This window comes from Eublepharis macularius, chromosome 9, assembly GCF_028583425.1.
Source record: "Eublepharis macularius isolate TG4126 chromosome 9, MPM_Emac_v1.0, whole genome shotgun sequence".
Lineage (NCBI taxonomy): Eukaryota > Metazoa > Chordata > Lepidosauria > Squamata > Eublepharidae > Eublepharis > Eublepharis macularius.
The window spans coordinates 85827892-85848344 of NC_072798.1; the positions used below are offsets into that span (position 1 = coordinate 85827892).

Here is a 20453-nt window from a genome sequence, read left to right on the forward strand (position 1 = left end):
TCTGCAATCAGCAGGGGTATAATAGAAAGTAATTTAAAACATTTTACATACCACCTGTCAAGACATCTAGAGCGGTTTACAGTTTAGAGTTATTAAGTAAATACATCAGTTCAGTAGCAAGGCTGCCATGGAAGTATATTCACTTTATTATCTTCCCTCCCCCAGTTTGAATTTAGGAGAAATAATTTATTGGTCTGGAGCTGTATTTATACAAAGTTGTAAATATGGCTGGCTCTTGCATTAATCACAAATCACCCAGCGCAAAAATTGTTTTCAAATGATAAAACTCTTTTTTGTTCAAATTAACCTGCAAATGCTTGAAAATTTTTATTTTAATATTGTACGTATAGCCTACCTGATAATGTAGGAGAAGGTGCAAATAAGGGGAAGTTACTGAGGCCAACATGCAATTCAGTCAGAATTAAGTCAAAGAGAGCAAAGTAAGCTTTACCTCTTCATTTCTGTTGGATGCATTCACTCTGACCATAGCTCCGGGCTTTAACATGTTGGTGTCATGAAGTCGTACACAAATTAGATCTGATGCACTGTTTGATGGTGCACAAACTAGGATTCGGCTGTCTGATAAACGGTAATGTATCTAAATTTTTAAAGGAAAAAAGCCACATAACATTTTCCGACCAGTTCACTTTCTTGAGACATTCTTAATATGTTAAGTACTGAGACACCTTTGTAAACAGAGTAAGATCTGAAACACAGGTTTTCTGCATTATTACAAGGAAATCAGCTGTTCTTTAAACAAAACCACTTTCATTAATAACACTGCTTTTCTCCTGTTCCAAAATCCACTTGCTATTAGGAATACCTCTGTGAAAAGAGACTGGATTTACCGCTGGTCCAAATAAGCGTAACGTTTTCTCTGGAACACCCTGTATCTACCAATTATATACACAAAAGTGGTTCTTAAATGGCTGATTCTGGTCTATCATCGTGTTTTCTATCAATGCAATCAAAGCAAAATAGTTGCTTCTCTTCGAACCAATTGTTTTCAGACAATACTACAGCAATTTATTCCTATTTCAAGATTCTTTCATGGCGGACAAAGCAAATCACAAGCTCTATTTTTTATTTTCAAAAAACCTCCTATAGACAAGGCCTTATGTTTGTTTATTCCCTCTTTTAAAACATCAAATAATGGAATTCATTACTAATTACAGTTAAATGATGACAATGAAGAGTTATGTTTAAATTGTTAAATCTCGTATTAACATTTACAAGTGGCAGTAGCAAAACCCAATTGCACTATTCATTACCTGCAAAATGGCTTCAATTACTGTTACAGTTTTGCCAGTTCCAGGTGGTCCAAAGATAATATAAGGCATAGGACGGCATTCACCACTAAGTATCCTTTTCACCGCTAGCTTCTGATGCTCATTCAGCAAAGGATTGAAGAAACTGCCGTCTCTTGGCTGAGATGTTGCCATGCCATTCACTGTATTAAAAATGGCTTTTATTATTTAAAACATTGTAAACCTGCTCTTAGGCTTTTCTAGGTCTACAAAACAGCCAACAGAAAAGATATACCTCCTTCTACCTAATAAAAATCCCTATGTGGTTTCAGACCAACGTATCTGGGATTATCTACTCCCTTATGAACCCACCCAACCACTGCAGTCATCTTTGCAGGTTCTGCTTTGGGTGCTTCCACCTTCCGAGACCAGGTAGGTGGTAACCCAGGAGAGAACCTTATCAGTAGTGACACCAAGACTGGCAACTTTATCCCCAGAGAGGTTTTCCTGTCCCCTTCTGTTTCTGCCTCTGCCTGCAGGTGAAGGCTTTATTTCGCTTGACATTCCCTTAACAATCTCTTCTCCTTTCCCAATTTTCTGAGTTTATGTTTTGTATTCATTTTAAGATCTGGTTTTAGATGGTCTTAATGATGCATTTGTGTACTATTTTAATGGTTTTTAAGAAGAGATTTTGTTAGCTGCCTTGGTAGCCCTATAAGGGCAGAAAGGCGGGGTAAAAATCTTGTAAACAAATAAATAATAAAAGAATTAAACTGATTAACAAGTCAGCGATACTAAAACTAGAAAAGGAGTATAAAAACCCAGCAGCAATTGAGCAGTATGAACTCAAAAATCTATTATGTTTTAAAAAAGAGTTGCAATAGCACAATTTACACATTGGATCTTTTAAGCTGCCCTTCCTTCAAGAAGCTCATGGTTGCGTATATGGATCTCCCTTCCTCCAATTTATCCTCATCATAGCCTTGAAAGATAGATTAAGCTGAGAATGACTAGCCTAAGATCACTGTGCTCCATGACTAAATGAGTGAGCCGGGGTCTCACCAGTCCCTCTAACCGTTACTCAATACTCCCCTTAGTACTCTAGAAATTACAGTATGTCTAGTTTTAGAGGTCATATTTTAGAACCGAACATGTAGCCAGTTACAGAAGAGCTTCTATACAAAAATTATTTGATATTTGGAAAAGAAATAAAGCATTGAAGTAAACCCACTTACTTGTTTGTGTGGCAACAGCAACCACGCCAGTCAGAACTGCCGCCTTTTTCTCCTTTAGAAGCCTTTTTCTGTTACCATTTTGTTCCTTCTCATTCTGGGAACAGAACAGGGAAAAATGCAATAAAAATCAACTTTTGCCATATTAAACTAGTAACCACTGTTAACATTTTGCTACAAGAGCAATCGTCTGATAACTGCATGTAAAGCCAGCTGATGCAGGGAGGGCGGAATATGAATGTAATAAATTAAATAAATTAAATTAAAAGTTTATTCACATGCATATTCTAAAGAGCCTTCAAACTGTTTTTCATATGCAACACTGCTTGAAAAGTGTTTGAAAAACAGCACTGGGATTGAAAAGAGAGATAGAAGGACAGGACTTCTTTTCTTACACTGATTTTTTTCCCAGTATGAATAAGGAACTTTAAGCTTTGGTGGTGATCATTTTGACACCCAAAGCAGCAAACCATTTAGTGCAAAGCCAACAATACACCCACGCCAGCAGTTTACCTTATCTCCCTGTGCGGCGCTCTGTCTTCCAGTATTGCCAGAACACTCTGAATCATGCCACTGATTGACAACTTGAGGAGACTGCACTGTAAGATGGTCTGGAAATAAAACTGGGGGCAGGTTGAGAGAACGAAGAGTTGCATCAACTGAACTGCTTCTTTAATAGTAACCAGGGCTTTTTTTCAGCTGGAATGCAGAGGAACGGAGTTCCGGAACCTCTTGAAAATGGTCACATGGCCGGTGGCCCCACCTCCTGATCTCCAGACAGAGGGGAGTTTAGATTGCCCTCCGCGCCACTGGAGCGGCACGGAGGGCAATCTAAACTCCCCTCTGTCTGGAGATCAGGGGGCGGGGCCACTAGCCATGTGACCATTTTCTCCAAGGGCAACCCACTGAGTTCCACCACCTCTTTTCTCAGAAAAAAGCCCTGAAAGTAACCAACACGTTTGAAAGACAGAAAAAAACTTCCTTCTGCTTCCTCAGTCTTAAAAGGATCAGCTAGTGCTTTTCTTGCTAAATGAGTACAGACATATACAGAAACACTAGCATTTTCACTACCAAGCTAGTGGGGTTAGTCATACATGGAAGGTACTTCAGACAAACCTCTCCTTAAGTGAAAAAGTACTAGTAGGGTGGAAACATACCCTATGCCAGACTTACACTAACCCCATTCATGAGGTACAGTGAACACGCGTACAGTATACACTGGGTTTTTCTTTATAGGTGTGCTGAGTAATTCTCATGTTACAGTCACGACATGTACAGCTGAACATGTGATCGGAACTGCATATTTATCCAGGTACTGGTCCCTGGTTTCACTGTAAAGTGAATGCATGTGAGCTCTTTTTTACAAACAGATGTAAACACACACACACACTGTATGTGTGTTCACTAACATGTTATGAAAGATAGTACCTGCAACAAACATGGTATCAGGGACATTTGGAGAGCCTCGTTGGAAAATTGGTATAGCTTTGACATGCACATGCGGAAGGGACAGAAGGAAAAGCCTTGTACTCAGCTTGGGAGAGAAAGGGCAGGTATGCCCCGAAGATGGCATGACATCCAATTCCTTAACTGTATACTAAACAGCACTGTAAGCATTCCCCCATGCATATATGTCAACAAGAATATCAAAATATAGTCCAAACCAAGATTATTACGGATCAAAAGGCTGAAGACACCCATTCCAGAGGAGCTCTGAATAAATTCCCTTCCTTCTATTCAAACTGATCGGCTCTGCAGACTTGACACACTAGTCAAGAGTTATTTCAAGGTATCAAAATCGAAAAGAGTCCAGCAGCACCTTTAAGACTAACCAACTTTACTGTAGCATACGCTTTCGAGAATTACAGTTCTCTTCGTCATTATACAAGGTATTACTTCGTCACATCTGACGAAGAGAACTGTGGTTCTCGAAAGCTTACGCTACAATAAAGTTGGTTAGTCTTAAAGGTGCTGCTGGACTCTTTTCGATTTTGCTACTAGACTAACTCCTTTGGATCTATGTTCAAGGTATCAGTAGCTCAACACACAGCAGTTTGCCTTCTGAACTGAGTAGGGCAGCCCTTAAGCAGATGTAGTTTAAAGCAGCCTCCATATGATGAGCGTTTATTTGGAGTAGGCTGGATTCTTCCATTCACTGGAGGGGAAGACATACCCTACCTTTTTCTTGCAGGTGGATGGCTTGTTCTACTGCAAAATGGCACCTCCTAGTAGTAGTCCTGTTAAGAGACCAGAAGCTAGAACTAGCATTTGCCGAACTCAGAGTGTGCACAATGAACACATTTGAACGTTCTGTCAGAGTTATTGCAGTACTTACAAAGACACACAAACACGAATGTCCAAAGCCAGCAGTTTCAGTTCAACCTTTTCCTCATTATACAAGGTATTACTCGACATTTATTTGAAGCTGGATAAAGATGAGTTACATTTAAAAGTAAATGATAAATGCTTTTCTAATTAGGACAGTCTTGTTTTTAGAAAAGATTTCTCATTGTTATTTACAACACTGCTAGTATATTTATGAGAACAAGGACCTCAAATCAATACTACCCTGCACTTGGAAGCTTTTAGATGTTTTACATTACTCTTCCTCTGGAAAAATCCTTCAGGTTCATCACATTTGTTCCCCCTGCCCACAAAGAGTCACATACTCAAAACAATGCAAAATAGGGTCATCTACTATTTCTTTGGAGTAAAAACCATGCAACTGGAGGATCTAGAATGAACTTCCCAACATCTTTTGAACTGCATACCTTTGTATTATAAAACATACCGACTAAATGTAAATTCCACATCCATGGGTTCATCATTATAAGCCTGCTCAAACTCCGGGTTGAGCTTCAGAGTAACTTCTTCTTCATGAATCTACATGTAAGAGGAAGAAGACAGTTTAAATTTCAGACCTCCTAAAAATATTGTATGCTGACCAAAGTAGGTTTCAAAGTATGTATAAAAGAAGCACTTTACTGTGGAAATTTACAGAACTCAGAAAACCTGAAAACCCTTAATGAAACTAATTGTAAAGCAAAGGGGGATACCTGCTATGATTCTTCAGTCAAGAGCATTTTATGCCCATTTTCAATCCCTCCCCAAACAAACAGTCTAGTGTAGTGGTTAAACTATCAACTAGGACCTGGGAGTGGTAGTGGAGAGTGCTATCAAGTCATAACCAACTTATGCTGATCCCTGCTGGACTTTTCAAGGCAAGAGGCTGACAGAGGTGGTTCCCTATTGCCTGCCTCTGTATAACAACCCTGGTCTTCTCTGGAGGTCTCCCATCCAATTACTAACCAAGGCTGACCCTGCTTAGCTTTTGAGATCTGACAAGACTGGGCTTACTCAGTCTACCCAAGTCAGGGCAGGATCTCCCAGGTCAAATCCATACACTATAATGGAAGCTTACTGGGTGACCTTGAGCCAATTAAACGTTCTCAGCGTAACCTACCTCACAGGGTTGTGAGGATAAAATGGAGGAGGAAGATAGAAACCTCTTTGGATGTCAAGTGAGGAGAAAGGTGAGATATAAAATAATAAAACATATATAAAGCAAAAGCCACTTACCTCAGCGATAGATGCAAGGTAACTTATTTGCTCCAAGTAATCTTGGGTCTTCAATATCACTTTCTCACCTAATTTAGAACACACACATGAAAGCTTTCCCCGTCCTGTACAACTTAAACCAAATCTCCATATATGTAACAGAAAATCTAAGCAAAATAAAGTGCTTCTACTTTCCAGGGCTTCAGTGATGGCTGTAAATGCAGCATTAGATTGATTTCTTATCCACGTCCAGTGCTTTGATTATGGATGGATAGTACGTGCTGGCTGAATGTAACTGACTATAGCCCTATGGATACTACATAGTTTCCTTGAGATCTTTCGGAAAAGGTAGAATATACCTTTTAAAATAAAAATGCATACAGGAATAACCAGCACACTCTTGCTGTCTTCCATAACAATACTCTAGGAAACAGTTTGATCCGTGGCTTCAAAACCCTTTCTATAGGTCAGAATATTAATGAGAAAAATAGGTACATAAGCGTTGGCAATTTGGACATGTCTGAAGTCATCTTGTGGAATAAATAAATATTGCAGTCACCTGTGTAACTTGGTGGTGGAGAGTGCCCTCGAGTCACAGTTGACTTACCGCAAACCCTGGTGGGGTTTTCATGGCATGCAACTAACAGAGGTGCTTTGCCATTGCCTGCCTCTGCAGCCCTGGTCTTCGTTGGAGGTCTCCCATCCAATTTCTAATCAAAGCCGACCCTGGTTAGCTTCTGAGATCTGATGGGATCAGGCTCACCTGGGCTATCTAGGTCAGGGCCTGTGTAACTTAGTCTTGATCATTTTGATGCTTAATACAATCTGATATAGTTTAAGAGAAACGTGGGCTGATGTTTCTTAATCTTAAATCCTACTATATTTCAGATTGGGAAAAAAACTTTTACTAACTCCTGATCACAATCAAAGTACAGTTGGTAACAGATGCCAACGCTGTTAGTGTGGCTAGAATACTATTCTGGTGACTGCAGTATTAACACTATATGAAAATCTTCAGAAAGGCACACCTGCAGATAATGAAGGGCGACCCTCTGTGACCCCAGGCACGTCAACAACCAGTAAGTTTCCATTCCTTTTCAAGGTGACTCCAGTCAAGGCAAAATCCTTCATTTCCATCTCCTCATGGATTTCCTCAAGCCACAGCAGAGTAGAAAAAAATGCTTTATAGTTAGCTGGACAGAGGCCCTGAAATGAAGTTTATGATACTGATTAGATTGGAGAACCCCCAGAACCCAGAACACACATTACGGCCAATGGAACTGCACTCCGTTGCCACAGGAGGTGGTGGCAGCTACAAGCATTGCCAGCTTCAAGAGGGGACTGGACGAATGTATGGAGCAGAGGTCCATCAGTGGCTATTAGCCACAGGAGATAGATGGTATTCTCTTTGTGGGGAGGTGGTGCTCTGTTGTCTTGGTGCTGGAAGGAAGGCAGTGGGAGGGCTTCTGGTGTCCTGGCCTCACTGACAGTCCTTTAGATGGCACTGGATTTCTAGCCACTGTGTGTGACAGAATGTTGGACTGGATGGGCCACTGGCCTGATCCAACATGGCTTTGCTTATGTTCTTATGCTTATGTTCTTATGCACTTCCAGTTCAAGTAACTCACAACATACAAATGGTAAATTAGCACCTATTGAACTTCTACAATGCAACAAATAGGTGGCAACAAGTGGGGAATATACAAGGACTTGTGTGGAAGACATCTCATTTTCCCTTCTCTATTTCTTCTTTTCCTCTTCACTGAAAGCCACGTGCCCTCTCTCTTTTTCCTTCCTCTTCCTCTCTTTCCCATCCACCAGCCAACCTACCTTTATCCGCTCTGACATTCCCTTGCCCCCCTTGCTGAACCTAAACTCTTCAGAGGGGCAAGGTGGTTGTCCTTTGTTTGGCTCCAAAGCCTAGAACTCAGAGAAGCCCTTTCTTTAACCTAGCAAAGCTGCCAGAAGGCTGGGTCCCAAAGAAGTCTTACTCGGGAATAAACACTACTCTTTAGAAATATAAAGATCTTTATTAACTGTTAAACAAAAGCAATTAAAATCTAGATCAATACGCAACAAAATAATAAAGCTAGCTGTTCTAAATAACACAGTTGGTACCTGGAGTCCAGATGGAAAATCACTCCACAGCAAACAGCAATTGTATGAGCAGTAGAAAAGCATTCAGACCAGTATTACATAACCTTTGGTAGACATACAGGGGTGTCTCATAATAATATCCATAGGCCGCAATGTAGTAGTAGGTAAGTTGCATAGTTGCTAATTGAATCCTGCTAAATTATTGATTTCTAAACACTCTTATCATATGACTGGTGTTAACCAATGGAACAATATGCTTTAGGGAATTTTCCAGAATTGTCATGTCGCTGGCCCTTTCTTCCCCCTCCGAACTCTGAAATCAATTAACGCTGTTAGCCTAGCTGGACAGCCTTGAGGAGACAACAGGGAACAAGAGCATCTCGGACCAGATGCATCTCATTAACAGAACTAAACACTTAAGTTTCCAAATTAACTCTTAGATGGAACAGGGATCTATTGCATCACACACATACACAGCAATCTTCAGCTTTCCCTCCTTCCCTCTCCCTAGAAACCTCTCCCTGGAAAAACTATGTTTGAGTGGTACCAGCCACAGGTGCCCAGCGTTGGCCCTGCAAAGACCTGCAGAGGAGCACCTTGCTTTCTCCTGTATGCCCCTTGTTCACATTATTTCTTTTTTCCCTAATCCTGGCACTTTGAGGTATGTGATCTGGGTCCAGAGGATTTTGGACAATCCGGCTTTCCCAGATCAAAAGAGAGAATCCTGGATCCCATCTGGGAACCCAGATCGAGACCCCCTGATAAATCTGGGTTAATCCAGGAAGTGCAGCTTCAGCCTCTGGGCCATCTGTTTTCCTGTCTTCTCTTGTTTTTTTTCCAAGAGAGGAGGGTGAAGAAAGATGGGGAATGAGGCAGAGGCAGGAGGGAGGGGGCAGCGAGGCAGGGAAGAGGGAGTGAGTGGCCAATTCATGTAGGAGACTCTCCTTGTCTGCCTGGCTTCTATGAGTGACACTGGTTCAGTTGGCTAAGTTGCAACAGTGTCCCTTGCTTCAGTTTCGTTTGGGTGGATTCTCTGTTTTGACAAAATTCTCTGGTTTGATGATGGTCTTGGTTCTGGGGGATTCCATTCCCTTGCTTCAGTTTGGTTCTGTTGGGTTTTCTGTGTTGAGTTTGCATTTGGGAGTGTGCCTTGGCCATGGCAGCCTGGCCCCAGTGTGTTTCTGACGTGGAAGTTAGCTTTGATTTTTTTCCCCACAGGAAACAATGGACAGTAGCCGAGGGCACCTTGTTCAGGTGCCCACAGAAATGAGATATATTGAATGATTACAGTATTTGCTGACTTCTTGCTAAAAAATAAAGCCAGACATACAATATAAAGCAGGCTTTCAAGAGCAATGTTCTAAGCAGGTCAGCTACTGAGGAAAAGGGCCACAAGTGTAGTACTGATGACCAACAATGCTAGCTACAAAAGGAGAGGGGAAAAGGTTGCTTCATTTGGATAATCCTTAAAAGACAAGCACAGAATGAAATACTATGCAGTTCTGAATGAATTGGCATGGCAGGACCAAAACAGACAGGACAATGCCCATGAATCAGTCCTTAAAAAGAAAATTGCATATGCAGCCACAATAGGGATGTGTGGGGAGAGGAAGAGTGGATTAACGCTTTAAGCTCCACTTGAACACTGCTGCACTATTAGCAGTGTTAAATTCCACGTCCTTTTAAAAAGCTGCCTTTTCTGCTTTAAAATACTAATAGCACAGGACACCTGGTTTCAACTAGCAAAACCTAGTCAGACTTAAAAGGTTAAACACACTTCCCGCTTGGAATCAATTCAAATTGCCGCTGCGCATGTACATTTTGTCATTCCAGAATGAGAGATACTTACGTTTAATCAGATTTTAGTTTTAGCATAACCGTAGGTCCTATTTTCAGTTCTTGGCCATGTAATTCCTCAAATTTATGAAATAGCCACTGAAAGCAAGCCAATGTCAGAACAAATGTTATTGCTAAAGACAGGAATATTGTCTGTGTGGAAGGCTACAGCTAGATGCATATTATGCATTGATATGTTTTATTTGGCAGACAGCTCTTCTACAGCAACACTATCCTACCTCTCCGAGACATGGTTGGAAAATCAAAACATCCCACTTGTTTTCCACACATTTCTTTAATCTGTCAGGAACAGGATATTGAGGGATGAAGCTTGGTAGCTGTCTTCTTGTTGTTCTAAGATATAAGATTAACAAAAAATAAAAATATAGCATTTTCAGAGTACATAAAGCAATCTTCACATATTCAAGTAACATGCATGGGGAAGGGAGGGGGGGAGATATTCTTGTAAGGAAACAAATCAATCTTAACTTTATATATTGAGTCACAATTACCAACAGTATGTTATACATCGAGACTTAGCAAGGTTCTGTTAAAACAACGGCCAAGTGCCAAGGTTGTTATTTTTAAAGCTTTAACATGTTTGCAAAACGGAAGCAAAGCACAGAAACAAGGTCATGTGCAAATAAATGCAATAGCAGCCACTGAAGTTACAGATGAGGAATGTTTCTGCTATGAACGCAGTGGTCCATTTCAGTCAACACTTCATGCACAGACCACCGCCAAATGCTATACACGTGAACTGTCCTTAAATACACTTCAGAAGTTGCAGCGGGCGCATATGGTAATAACTACTGATAGTAAGAAGTTCTTATCTTTCAAGTCATAAATGCTATGGGGCCGGAATAGCTTAAGGAGCAGATCTGCTTGCAAAGCTCTGCTGGGTGCTCTATGTGTTTGTGAGGCCCAGCCTTCAGAAGTTAGGGTGATTCCTAGGGGCTTTCAGTTGCGGTGACATCTGTTCTCTCCCCTGGGGAAACCCATGAGGTCAATTTCCTGCTGTAGCCTTATGTCATTATACTGTTGTTTTTATAGCTTATACTTCATTATACCATACCTCTATGTTGCAAGGAGCACTGGGCCTTGATACTTTCCATACAGCAGAAAAATAAATGGGCCCATGCACGTTTTAGGTTGATTTGTAAGTGAGCTGCTGCATGTTGTCTGCTGCATTCCGAGGGGGAGGGTAACGTAGCGTGCATGCAGGCATGCATCTTGCCCTGTTTCATTTCCAGCAGGAGAGAGAAGCACGACTAGTTTCTCACATTTTTGCCTGTAGACCCAAGACAGTCTCGGACAACTGCTCTTTTCCATGAATTATAGAATGCAGCAGACATTAGTCAGAAGTGCTCTTTGCTGCAAACAGGGCAAAGGGATTTGTGCAGCTCTGCACAAAAACCACATTATGTCAGTCAAGTTGCCTTACTGTTATTTCATCAAAGCAAACTATAAGCAGACACAACCTGTTCAAATTCAGCCCAAATTAGAGAGGGTAATTTTTCATTAGTTGGAAGTGTGTTTCCCAGATCCAACTCATTTTTCCCACAACCACGCAGAAAATGCAGGGAATTTATTTTAACACACCACAGGGGCTTAATTTGGCTCAATGCTGCAGCATAAGAGATGGAAGGACTTCTGCCTCACCACCCGGGACAATCTTCCATGAGCCAAAACAGCCCCAGGGGAGTGCTTTTTGTCATGTTCTGGAGCTTCATGTACACTGCTTGGGGAATCTAAGTCCAAGTTTGTTTGTTTTTTAAATCACTTAGCTTGGCCACCAGTATTATAACTAAAGAGGCACAGCTAGGCATCTGGCCTGATTACAGAAACACTTTCTGACCTTTTGAGAGGTAACAGACCATGAATACTTAATGCAGTCTTAAACGAGCTCCCATGTTACCTAAAACAGACAGCCCTCCCTCCCGTCTAATGCAGTTCCCGGAGATCCCAATTGCTGGTCACACCAGATTGGAACTAGCCTTACACACTTGGAATCTTTTTTTTTTTAATGCAAGTGAGTGCCAAGCATTTGGCTTGACTTAGCCTTCTATAACTATTCTTAAGTTAAATTTCTGTAGGTATGTTGCAGGCAAGTGCTGAGTGGGGGAGGAGAGCGGGGAGGGGGACAAAAACCACACGGACACAACTTTATTGACATTACAGCTCAGGGAGCAAAGGCGCGCATAGGGCATGGATCTGAACATTGGTTGACTCGCCTGCCAAGCCGATGACCCACACCCTGCCTCAGACCCCTGCTGAAGGGGGGGACCCCATAATAAGGAAACTGAGCCTGAGGGCCCCGTTTCCCCCAAATGGATCGGTGCCCAATGCCCCAATCTGCCAGAAGAGCCCCAAAATGGCTCACCGCCAACGCTCCAGAGCTGCAAAACCAACCAAGCGGGCCCCTCAGTGTCCTATGACCACAGGTCCAGACCCCAGCCGGACAGGCATCAGAGGTGAGAACCATTGCCGTTCCATGAGAGCGGGGAAGAATCACTCCATGGGTCTCCACTGGCTGTCCCATATCCTCTGCCCTGCGTCCTGTTTGATTGAGGATGGGCACAGTGACCCAACCCATTGTCCAAGGAGGCACTTCCACAGCTGGGACCCCCCAAGGAGCCCCCCTGCTGATCCACATGGCCACTGCTAGGATCTTCCGTGCTGGTGCACCCCTCCAAGTCCTGGCCACCTTGCCACCACTGGACCTGGCAGCCGCCATCCCCACCGGCTTCACAAGAACCAGCTCAGAACCCGCAACTAAAAAAGAGAGAATCAGTGGGGAGTTTAGACTCCATCAATGTAGCTTGGCACCTGCGGCTGTTCAAATCCATCCATCCACTGCAGGGAAAATACCACACGCCATCCTGCTGGTGAACACCTTCCCCTGAGAAATGGGGGGAGGGGACCACACCAATAGCAAGGACAAGCCCTCCAAGGGGGGGGGGCTCCTGGGTGATACTCCCCCCCCCATCCACAGTGACCCCTGCTCTATGCCCAGAGGAAGGCGAAAAACCTCCAGGACCCCAGAGCCAATTGGGCCTGGAGGAAAATTCCTTCCTGACCCCAAATTGGCGATCGGTGTTATCCTGGGCACATGAGAAGGGGCCCCATGAGCTAGACCCTACACACTTCCCTTTAGATGTTGAGGGCGAAGCTGCCTGCCCCCCAGGAAAATCAGCATATGCACAGCTATGGGTACAGACATTGAGGTGACTAAGGCCAAATACTAAAGCCCCATATAAGAGGGCTGTAGGGTGGAGGAAGCAAATAATCCAAGAACTCCCTTGAACCCATGAGTGGTCACAAATTTCTGCAGTTCACTGGCAACAGGTCCGGCCCATAACTCCATCCAGGGTGCACTTGAAGAATCAGTCCCTTAGGGTTCCGCAGTGCAGCTTCCACATCCTGCAGCATACTGGGCTGAAGAAAAACTTGTTAGCTGACAAAGCAAGGTGAACATGTGCGTAGGGCGCATGAAAAATAATTCAGGGCCATCTCCTTAGAATGCTTGATACAGTATGTACACCACGGAACAGCGTCAAATTGTTCCAGACCCCCAAGAGCATTTCACAGCAGTGATATCCCATTTCAAAAGTAAATAATTTAATGCATGCTGCAACTGAATATCTATATCTACATGTCTCTATGACTATCTGTCTATCTTCCCTTTGACTGATCCTCCAAGGAGACTTGGAGGTGAGAGAAAAGCAAGCAGGAAAGTATTTACCTGTGCTCAGAGAATGATGAAAACTGGAACTGCAAGGAGGGGAGCGAATATAGTGGCAGAAAACTCCCTGCCAATGTGTGATCTCCCATCCTTCATTTTATTTATTTATATGTATATTACAAACAACGCACCAAGGCAAGCGCCTTCCAGGAGGCTTGCTGGAACGGGAACCTAGTGTTCATGTTCCGAACATCTGACTACAGTTTTGTGCCTGTTCTGCCGGGAATATGTCCGCAAAACAGAATTAAGGCAAAGGCATGAGCTCACTACTAGTGTTATGCGCTCCTATGGAAAGCAGAGCACAGAAGCGCCTAACGCTGAAGCCCTAAAAAGAGAGGGGGGTATGGGACATGCTATTCCATTGTTCCATTTTACACAGAGGCAAGAAAATGCTGTGTCCAATTATGAGGAAGAATCCGCCCTTCCAGCCATGGTTTGGAGAGCTTGCGATGTGCCATCACTGGCCACCTTCGCAAACCCAGAACCCCACAATGCAAGCTGAGGAAAACTGAGTTAATCAACGTGCAGCAACTACACAGCACTGAATGTGTTCCACTTGTTCAGGGTATTATACCGTGAAGTAAGGAACAGAGAGAGACCGTATCACTGTGTAATTTGCAGAGAAATGATGGAAATGTGTGTTGGCGAAACTATAATCCCTTCCCCTGTGTGGGAATGTGGCAGTAGGTGCCCTAGAAGGGGCCCACCTTGCACAATGTCACCAGGCATGGGCTCATGCCTAGCCTAAGACACTAAAATGGTAGCTCTGCAATGAGTCCCCCGCACAACAGTACAAGATGATCGCTTGTGAACATAGCCACCTGCACTCGTCCTGGCTGGCAGTTAGTGTAGACAGGGAACAAAACAGTAGCTCAAGGTGTCTGCATTGAACATCTTAAGCAGCTATCCGACTTGGAATCTCTTTTCTAGCCAGCGACCTAAATCTGGTATTGAAACCATGCCAGAAATTTTAAGCGAACACTTCATAACAGAGGGACAGAGATACTAATCTGATACTGCAAATTTAAAACCTAAGTTCAGCAGCACCTTGGCCCCGACAAAATCATTCCAGGGTACTCTGGGGTTTGTCTGTTTGTCGTTTAACTCGGAACTCCCTCCACTGTGCAGCACTCTCCAACTCACATGCTGGAAGCTAAAGGTTTAAGTGCCCTGGCCGTCTATTTCATTTTATCCGTGCAGTATGCCTGCCTTTTATCTCTGCAGTTTAAAAACTGAATTCCCTGACAAGCAACCTACTTTAACAAAATATATTATGCTTGTTTCAATTCCTGGTCAGCATGACTGCAGATTAATAACTTTAATAAATGCTGAACTGCCTGCCACCCAGTTGGTGAGCTTGAGAATTAAACCCCTTCAAAATGCTGGTTACAGTTTTAACTCACATCACTGAATCTGAAGAAGTGAACTGTGGCTTACCCAAGCTCGTACCTTACCACAAATTTTGCCAGTGGGTGCCACTGGACTCCTGCTCTTTCCCCGCTACAGAGACTAACACAGCCACCCATCTTGCCAAAGCAGTCTGAGTGCATCTATCCTCCCCTGGGAACCACAGTTTTCCAGCCTCAATAGTCTGGGACGTAAAGCTCTCTTTCTGCCTGTGCATAAGTGCCTGATCTCTCTAGTGTGACTAGTGTCATAATTACTGCAACAATGTATATGAAATATGTGACACACTGAGCTCTATGAGAGCTAGGGCTGGGCAAGGTACCACACCCTATAGCCAAGAAGCATTGATTTTCCTAGGGAACTGACCCTGCCCTCTGGAGATCAGTTGTAATACCAGGAGATCTTCATTTACTAACCAGGAACTGGCTGTACCATCTTTAGAATAAAGCCTCACTGCAATAAAGCCAATGGCTGCTACTCAGCAATGAATGACTCCAAAGTATTCAAATAGCCTTTTCCTTTTGTTAATGCCTTCCTTAGAGGCTGGGGAGGAGGCGAGGCAGGCATGCCGAACCAGTTATTAACTCTGTACTTGCCAGTGGAACCTAGCTCCACATCAATTCTCCTGATATTGTTCCCAGCAGCTTGTAACCAACTGTGATGTTCTCCTACGGGGCCAACTATTGCCAGGCAAATGGGAAGACACAGAATTGGTCTTCTGAGCTCAAAGCTGTGAGTGCACTCAAACCAGCAACAAAAACCATGTCATTGATTTGCTTGTTTTGTTACTGCAAGCTGGTTTCAGACAAACTCACTTTCCCTGGGGCTCGTGGTGGTCTGAAGCCAAGCCACCCCCATATGCCCATGTAGCCCAGCCTGTTCCTCCGTCCCTAGTCCTCATCCAGGGCCCGCACTTGTGGAGGTTCTCACACGGCTACAGCCAACCTGCACAGAGCAGGCTGCAGAGGCCCATGCCTGAGGCTACCCTGCCTGGCCTCAGCTTCCACGCTCACCGCCAGGGCTCCACGCGAGGGTGAAGCGCCCGGCCCTACCAGAACCCCTCCGCTGACGCAGGGGTTCACACACTCTTCTCATCGCAGCAGCCCTGCCTCAGTCACCTCTCCGCCCTCGCATGGCCCTCTCTCTCTTGCCACCGCCGCCGCCTTGCACATTCTTTCTGCTGCGCCTCGATACGGCCTCGTGCAGCGCGTGGCCTTCTTGTTGCCGCCACCTCTGCCTCGCGCAGTCTCCATGCCGCCGCCTCCCCGCCCGCGCACGCTACTTGCAGCTGCCTCGTGCAGCCCTCGGCCCTCTCGCCATCGCCGGCTCGCGCGGCCTCCATGCCACCGTCCCGCTGCCAGTGCAGGCCCCCTGCAGCTGCCTCGTGACGGGGAGTCGCGCTGCCGCCGCCAAACCCTCGCTCGCCGCTTTGTACAGCCCGCTACCGCTGAGGCCTGCGTGGCCCGCTCGCCTCGCGAGGTGCACTCGCCGGCGAGGCTTGCCCGGCCTGCCCCTCCGCCGCCGCGACTTGCGGGCCACCACGAGCCAAGTGCCGAGGGGCGTGGGCCAGCTGCTCAGACCAGGGGCCCGCATCGGATCTGCCTGGGCATGCTCACCTGGCCCCTGGTCACTCCCCGCCCCTCCACTACATGGTGGCGACCATGCCATCTCCCTGCTCGCCTCCCCTGCATCGCCCGCAACTTGAGCTCCCGGATGAGTCTGGGAGCCGTCATTTCATCTCAGTATCGAAAGCAAAATATGTGTGACTTTTTAAAAACAAGGATACAAATTCCACTAGGTTCAGTAATACCTTATTTTAAAAAAAAACATGTTGTAACTTCTTAAAGATGCAGTTTATATTACCTTTTTACTTCTGGTAAAGCAACAATTGCCTTTGTGTGCTGGATTGCTGGAGCAATCTGAGGTTTTCTTCGGCAAAACGGCTCAGTGGCTGCTATTTGCAACTCTTCCTCAGTTACTATAGTTGCTTCAATGTAGCGCCCAATAATGCAGTCAGAAAAACAGAGCAACAGAAGTTCTTTGCAACGGCCAGGGTTTCTTTAAGGGAATAAAATAAAGGTAAGGCTGTCATTAAAGGCCTATACAAGATCTACAAGGGAGAGCTTTAATCCCATGACAAAAAAAAGACATCAGCAAGAAACGCATGTACAGAGTACTTGAGCAATGTTTTATAAGAGCAAGTCTGGAGAATACAGTAAGGACTAGGTACAGCACAGGAGCACAATGAGTGCAGGTTTGTACCTGGCCATTTGAGATTTACAAAAAACGTACCAAGCCACTACTGGCTGCAAAAGGGTGTGCTTTGGGCTAGTCATAAGTCTTGTCAGTGGAAGCTGACAGAGACTGAAATGTTTGATTTAGGCTATTTCTTAGCTACCCCTCAAGAGAACAGTTTGATGCAGCTTTCCGCCCCCCTCGGACTGGGAGGCACGCAAGTCTCTCCGATTAATCAGCCCAGGTGTATATGTTCAAATAAAGCCTTAAGTAAATGCTATTCCACGGGCCTGACATTGCCAAGGCCAGCAAACGCAGGAGCAACTAGGAGGCTTTCGCTTATATCTGGACCAGATCTCAGTAAGAAACCCTTCAAACCCATTTTTTAAAAAACTGATTATCTGTACTTGTTAAATTCATGTAAGCTGTCTGGGGACCAACTATCTCAACTGTTATGCAAAGTGAATACGGCTCTAGCCAGATGTTACAAGTTGCAACTGAAGTCCAACTGGGCATGAAAACAGCTTGTTACTGCGCTTGCTTATGCCCCTACCCCCACCCTAAACACACACTTTTTCTCTAAGCACACAGAGTTTGGCTAAACAATTTATGACTTGATCAAAGTTCCACTTACATTGTCCAAATGCAAGTAACCTTAGCGATTTGGAATCGTTTGCTCCAAATAAGCCAGGATTCTAAATTGGTTTTAAATTAAGGGTTTGAATATCACAGTCTGAGTCTTCTGTGGCACTTTCAGCTGTTTACGGACAGTAATTCAGCAGTGAGTGTGTGCACACAGAAGTGCATGAGAGAGTTTCCTCCTGTGTAGCAGCTATTTCCCTAAGGAAATCGATTGCTAACTAGGCAATTTTAGTCTGGCATTAATCACTAAAACTGTATCAAACTGGGGATTTGCACAATTGTGTCTTCTGTGTGCACGTTCCACTCAAACTCTGTTTAGCAGTTTGAGTGCTGGCCACCCTCACAACAGATCATAATCTACTTACTTTGCAAAAATGTTTATATTAATACACAAGGCACTTACTTTCCTGTACATAAAATCACTACACAAGTCTTTGTACCAGGAGGCAGAGAGATCTCTGTACTGGGCACTGTTTTTTCTTCTATATTTTCTTTTTCATCATTTAGTTTTTCAGATTTTCCAACCATCTGGTCTCCAATTTCTACAGAAAGATAGGTCTGATTAAGCCATTGTAATTACACCAAGTCTGACATGCAGGGGCTTCTTTAGAAGCAGAAGGGACATGGTCATAAGGTTATTTAAGATGCTCATGTATATTTACTTGGTGTAATAACTGATGTTAGAGATTCTGAAGAATTCTGGTGGCATTCTCCTGATATTTGAAGACAAAACTGTTTCTCTTTTTCCCAGCCACCTAATTTGCAGCTAATTAAACAGTGTGCTGCTTGTCCTTTATTCCTAAAAAAGGAAACATTGAGATCTAATGTTGGTTTGAAAGAAAAAAAATCTGTTTCAAAATAGCAGATAATCATTCCCCTCCCCCCAATCATTTTAGTCCGTTCTTTACAACAGGTGTTTGAGTTAGCTCAATTAAAATTAAATACACAAACACACTGTACAAGAATCTCATTGAATTTAATGTGCTAGGAAGAATTTAGTCATAGCAAGCCCCATATTTGTTTCCAGCCATCAATAATAGTTCCTTACCTGGTCTTAAACTCTTTCATACATATGCAAATATATAAGTAATCTGTCAATTTAATATGTTAGAATTTACAAGTACTTTCTTCTTATATTTGTTCAGATAGATGCTCAGATATAACCCTCTCAACTGCTTTAAAATGCACTCAATTGTTACTTATTATGACATGTTATGTGTTTATTAATTTTGATGTATGTATTTATTAACAGATTTTAGTATTAACTTCTTGTATGACTGCAAATTCATGATTGTATATAGTTTAATAGTTTATTGTTATAATTTTTTTAATAAAGATATATTGATTTAAAAAAAAAGGAAGCCAACATTTTTGGAATGTTTCATACATGAGCTGATGACTAAACTACCATGCTTTAACAGAGACAGATCACCCCAAGAGCTAGAACGTATCTTGTTTTTAGTGTAAGGAGTAGGGGTCTGCAATTTGGTATATTTGGCTGAATATATACCTGAAAATATCTTATTGGTATTTTTCAGATATATTCAGGATGAATCCCAATCAAATCCAGGATTCTCGGATGTACCAGTATTGGCTTCCCAGTTATTTCTGAATATATTCAAAATTAACTAGGTCCATTATTCTCTAAGGGGAATCTTTCTGGGGGCTGAAGGTCTGTTTTTAAAGCAAAATACACCAAAACTTCAAGTTAGTAAGAGCTGCCTGTCCTTTAAAGACCCTTCAAATTTCAAGTGAATTGGGATCAAAGGATGTGATTCTAGGGGCCTGTGAACAAGGTCCTCCCAACCACTTTCCAATATAGCTTATGGGGGAGGATTGCATGCTTTCTCCAGGATAAAGAGGGCTTACCCAAAGAAGAGCAACCACTGACCCAAAGCTCCCCCCAAAGAATTAATGAAGTCCAACAGAACTGGAGAGTCCCAGCAGAACCCACCTAACAGAACTCTTCACTCTGAAAGCATGACTTGGTTTCTCTCCTTTTTTCATTTATTTTCCCATCCAAGGAGAGAGGGAGGGGGAAGGAGGTGACTCTCAAAGACCAATGACATTGCACACTAGGGAGAGTTGCTGTCCAATCTTTTGACAGAACTGTCATATGACTGGACAGCAAAAGAAGACAAGTCATCTTCATCACTCCCCTATATTCTATGGAACCTGCAACTATCTTTTCTGACTGGGTGGGGAGAAAATAATGGAAAGAAGGCTCAAGTAATAGTATAGGTATAGCCACATCCACCCATTCACCATGAAATTCAGTATTACTAGATTTATGTTAACTTGAAAATGTAACCAGCTACTTGACTACGGCTAAATATAATGTGTCTAAATAATATTTGGAACACTGATTTAAACCAGTCATTCTAATTGGCTCTCTTGGTGATGTAAGTTTCTTTAGGTCAATCTAAAACCAAAGTCCACCGGCACCTAATATTT

At 43.4% G+C, this 20453-nt stretch overlaps 1 protein-coding gene across 1 annotated transcript in view; it reads right to left on the reverse strand.

Annotated features, from left to right (window-relative positions):
- Positions 1-20453, reverse strand: part of MOV10L1 (Mov10 like RISC complex RNA helicase 1) — a 44961-nt gene that overhangs the window by 12262 nt on the left and 12246 nt on the right. Inside the window, exons 6-17 of the mRNA XM_054987789.1 lie at positions 18662-18798; positions 18403-18541; positions 16986-17180; positions 10210-10324; positions 7066-7243; positions 6059-6126; positions 5271-5362; positions 4658-4716; positions 2993-3102; positions 2483-2576; positions 1272-1450; positions 452-598 (exon numbers count right to left, since the gene is read on the reverse strand). Coding sequence (XP_054843764.1) covers positions 452-598; positions 1272-1450; positions 2483-2576; positions 2993-3102; positions 4658-4716; positions 5271-5362; positions 6059-6126; positions 7066-7243; positions 10210-10324; positions 16986-17180; positions 18403-18541; positions 18662-18798 — 1513 coding nt within the window. The remainder of the gene's footprint in view (positions 1-451; positions 599-1271; positions 1451-2482; positions 2577-2992; positions 3103-4657; positions 4717-5270; positions 5363-6058; positions 6127-7065; positions 7244-10209; positions 10325-16985; positions 17181-18402; positions 18542-18661; positions 18799-20453) is intronic.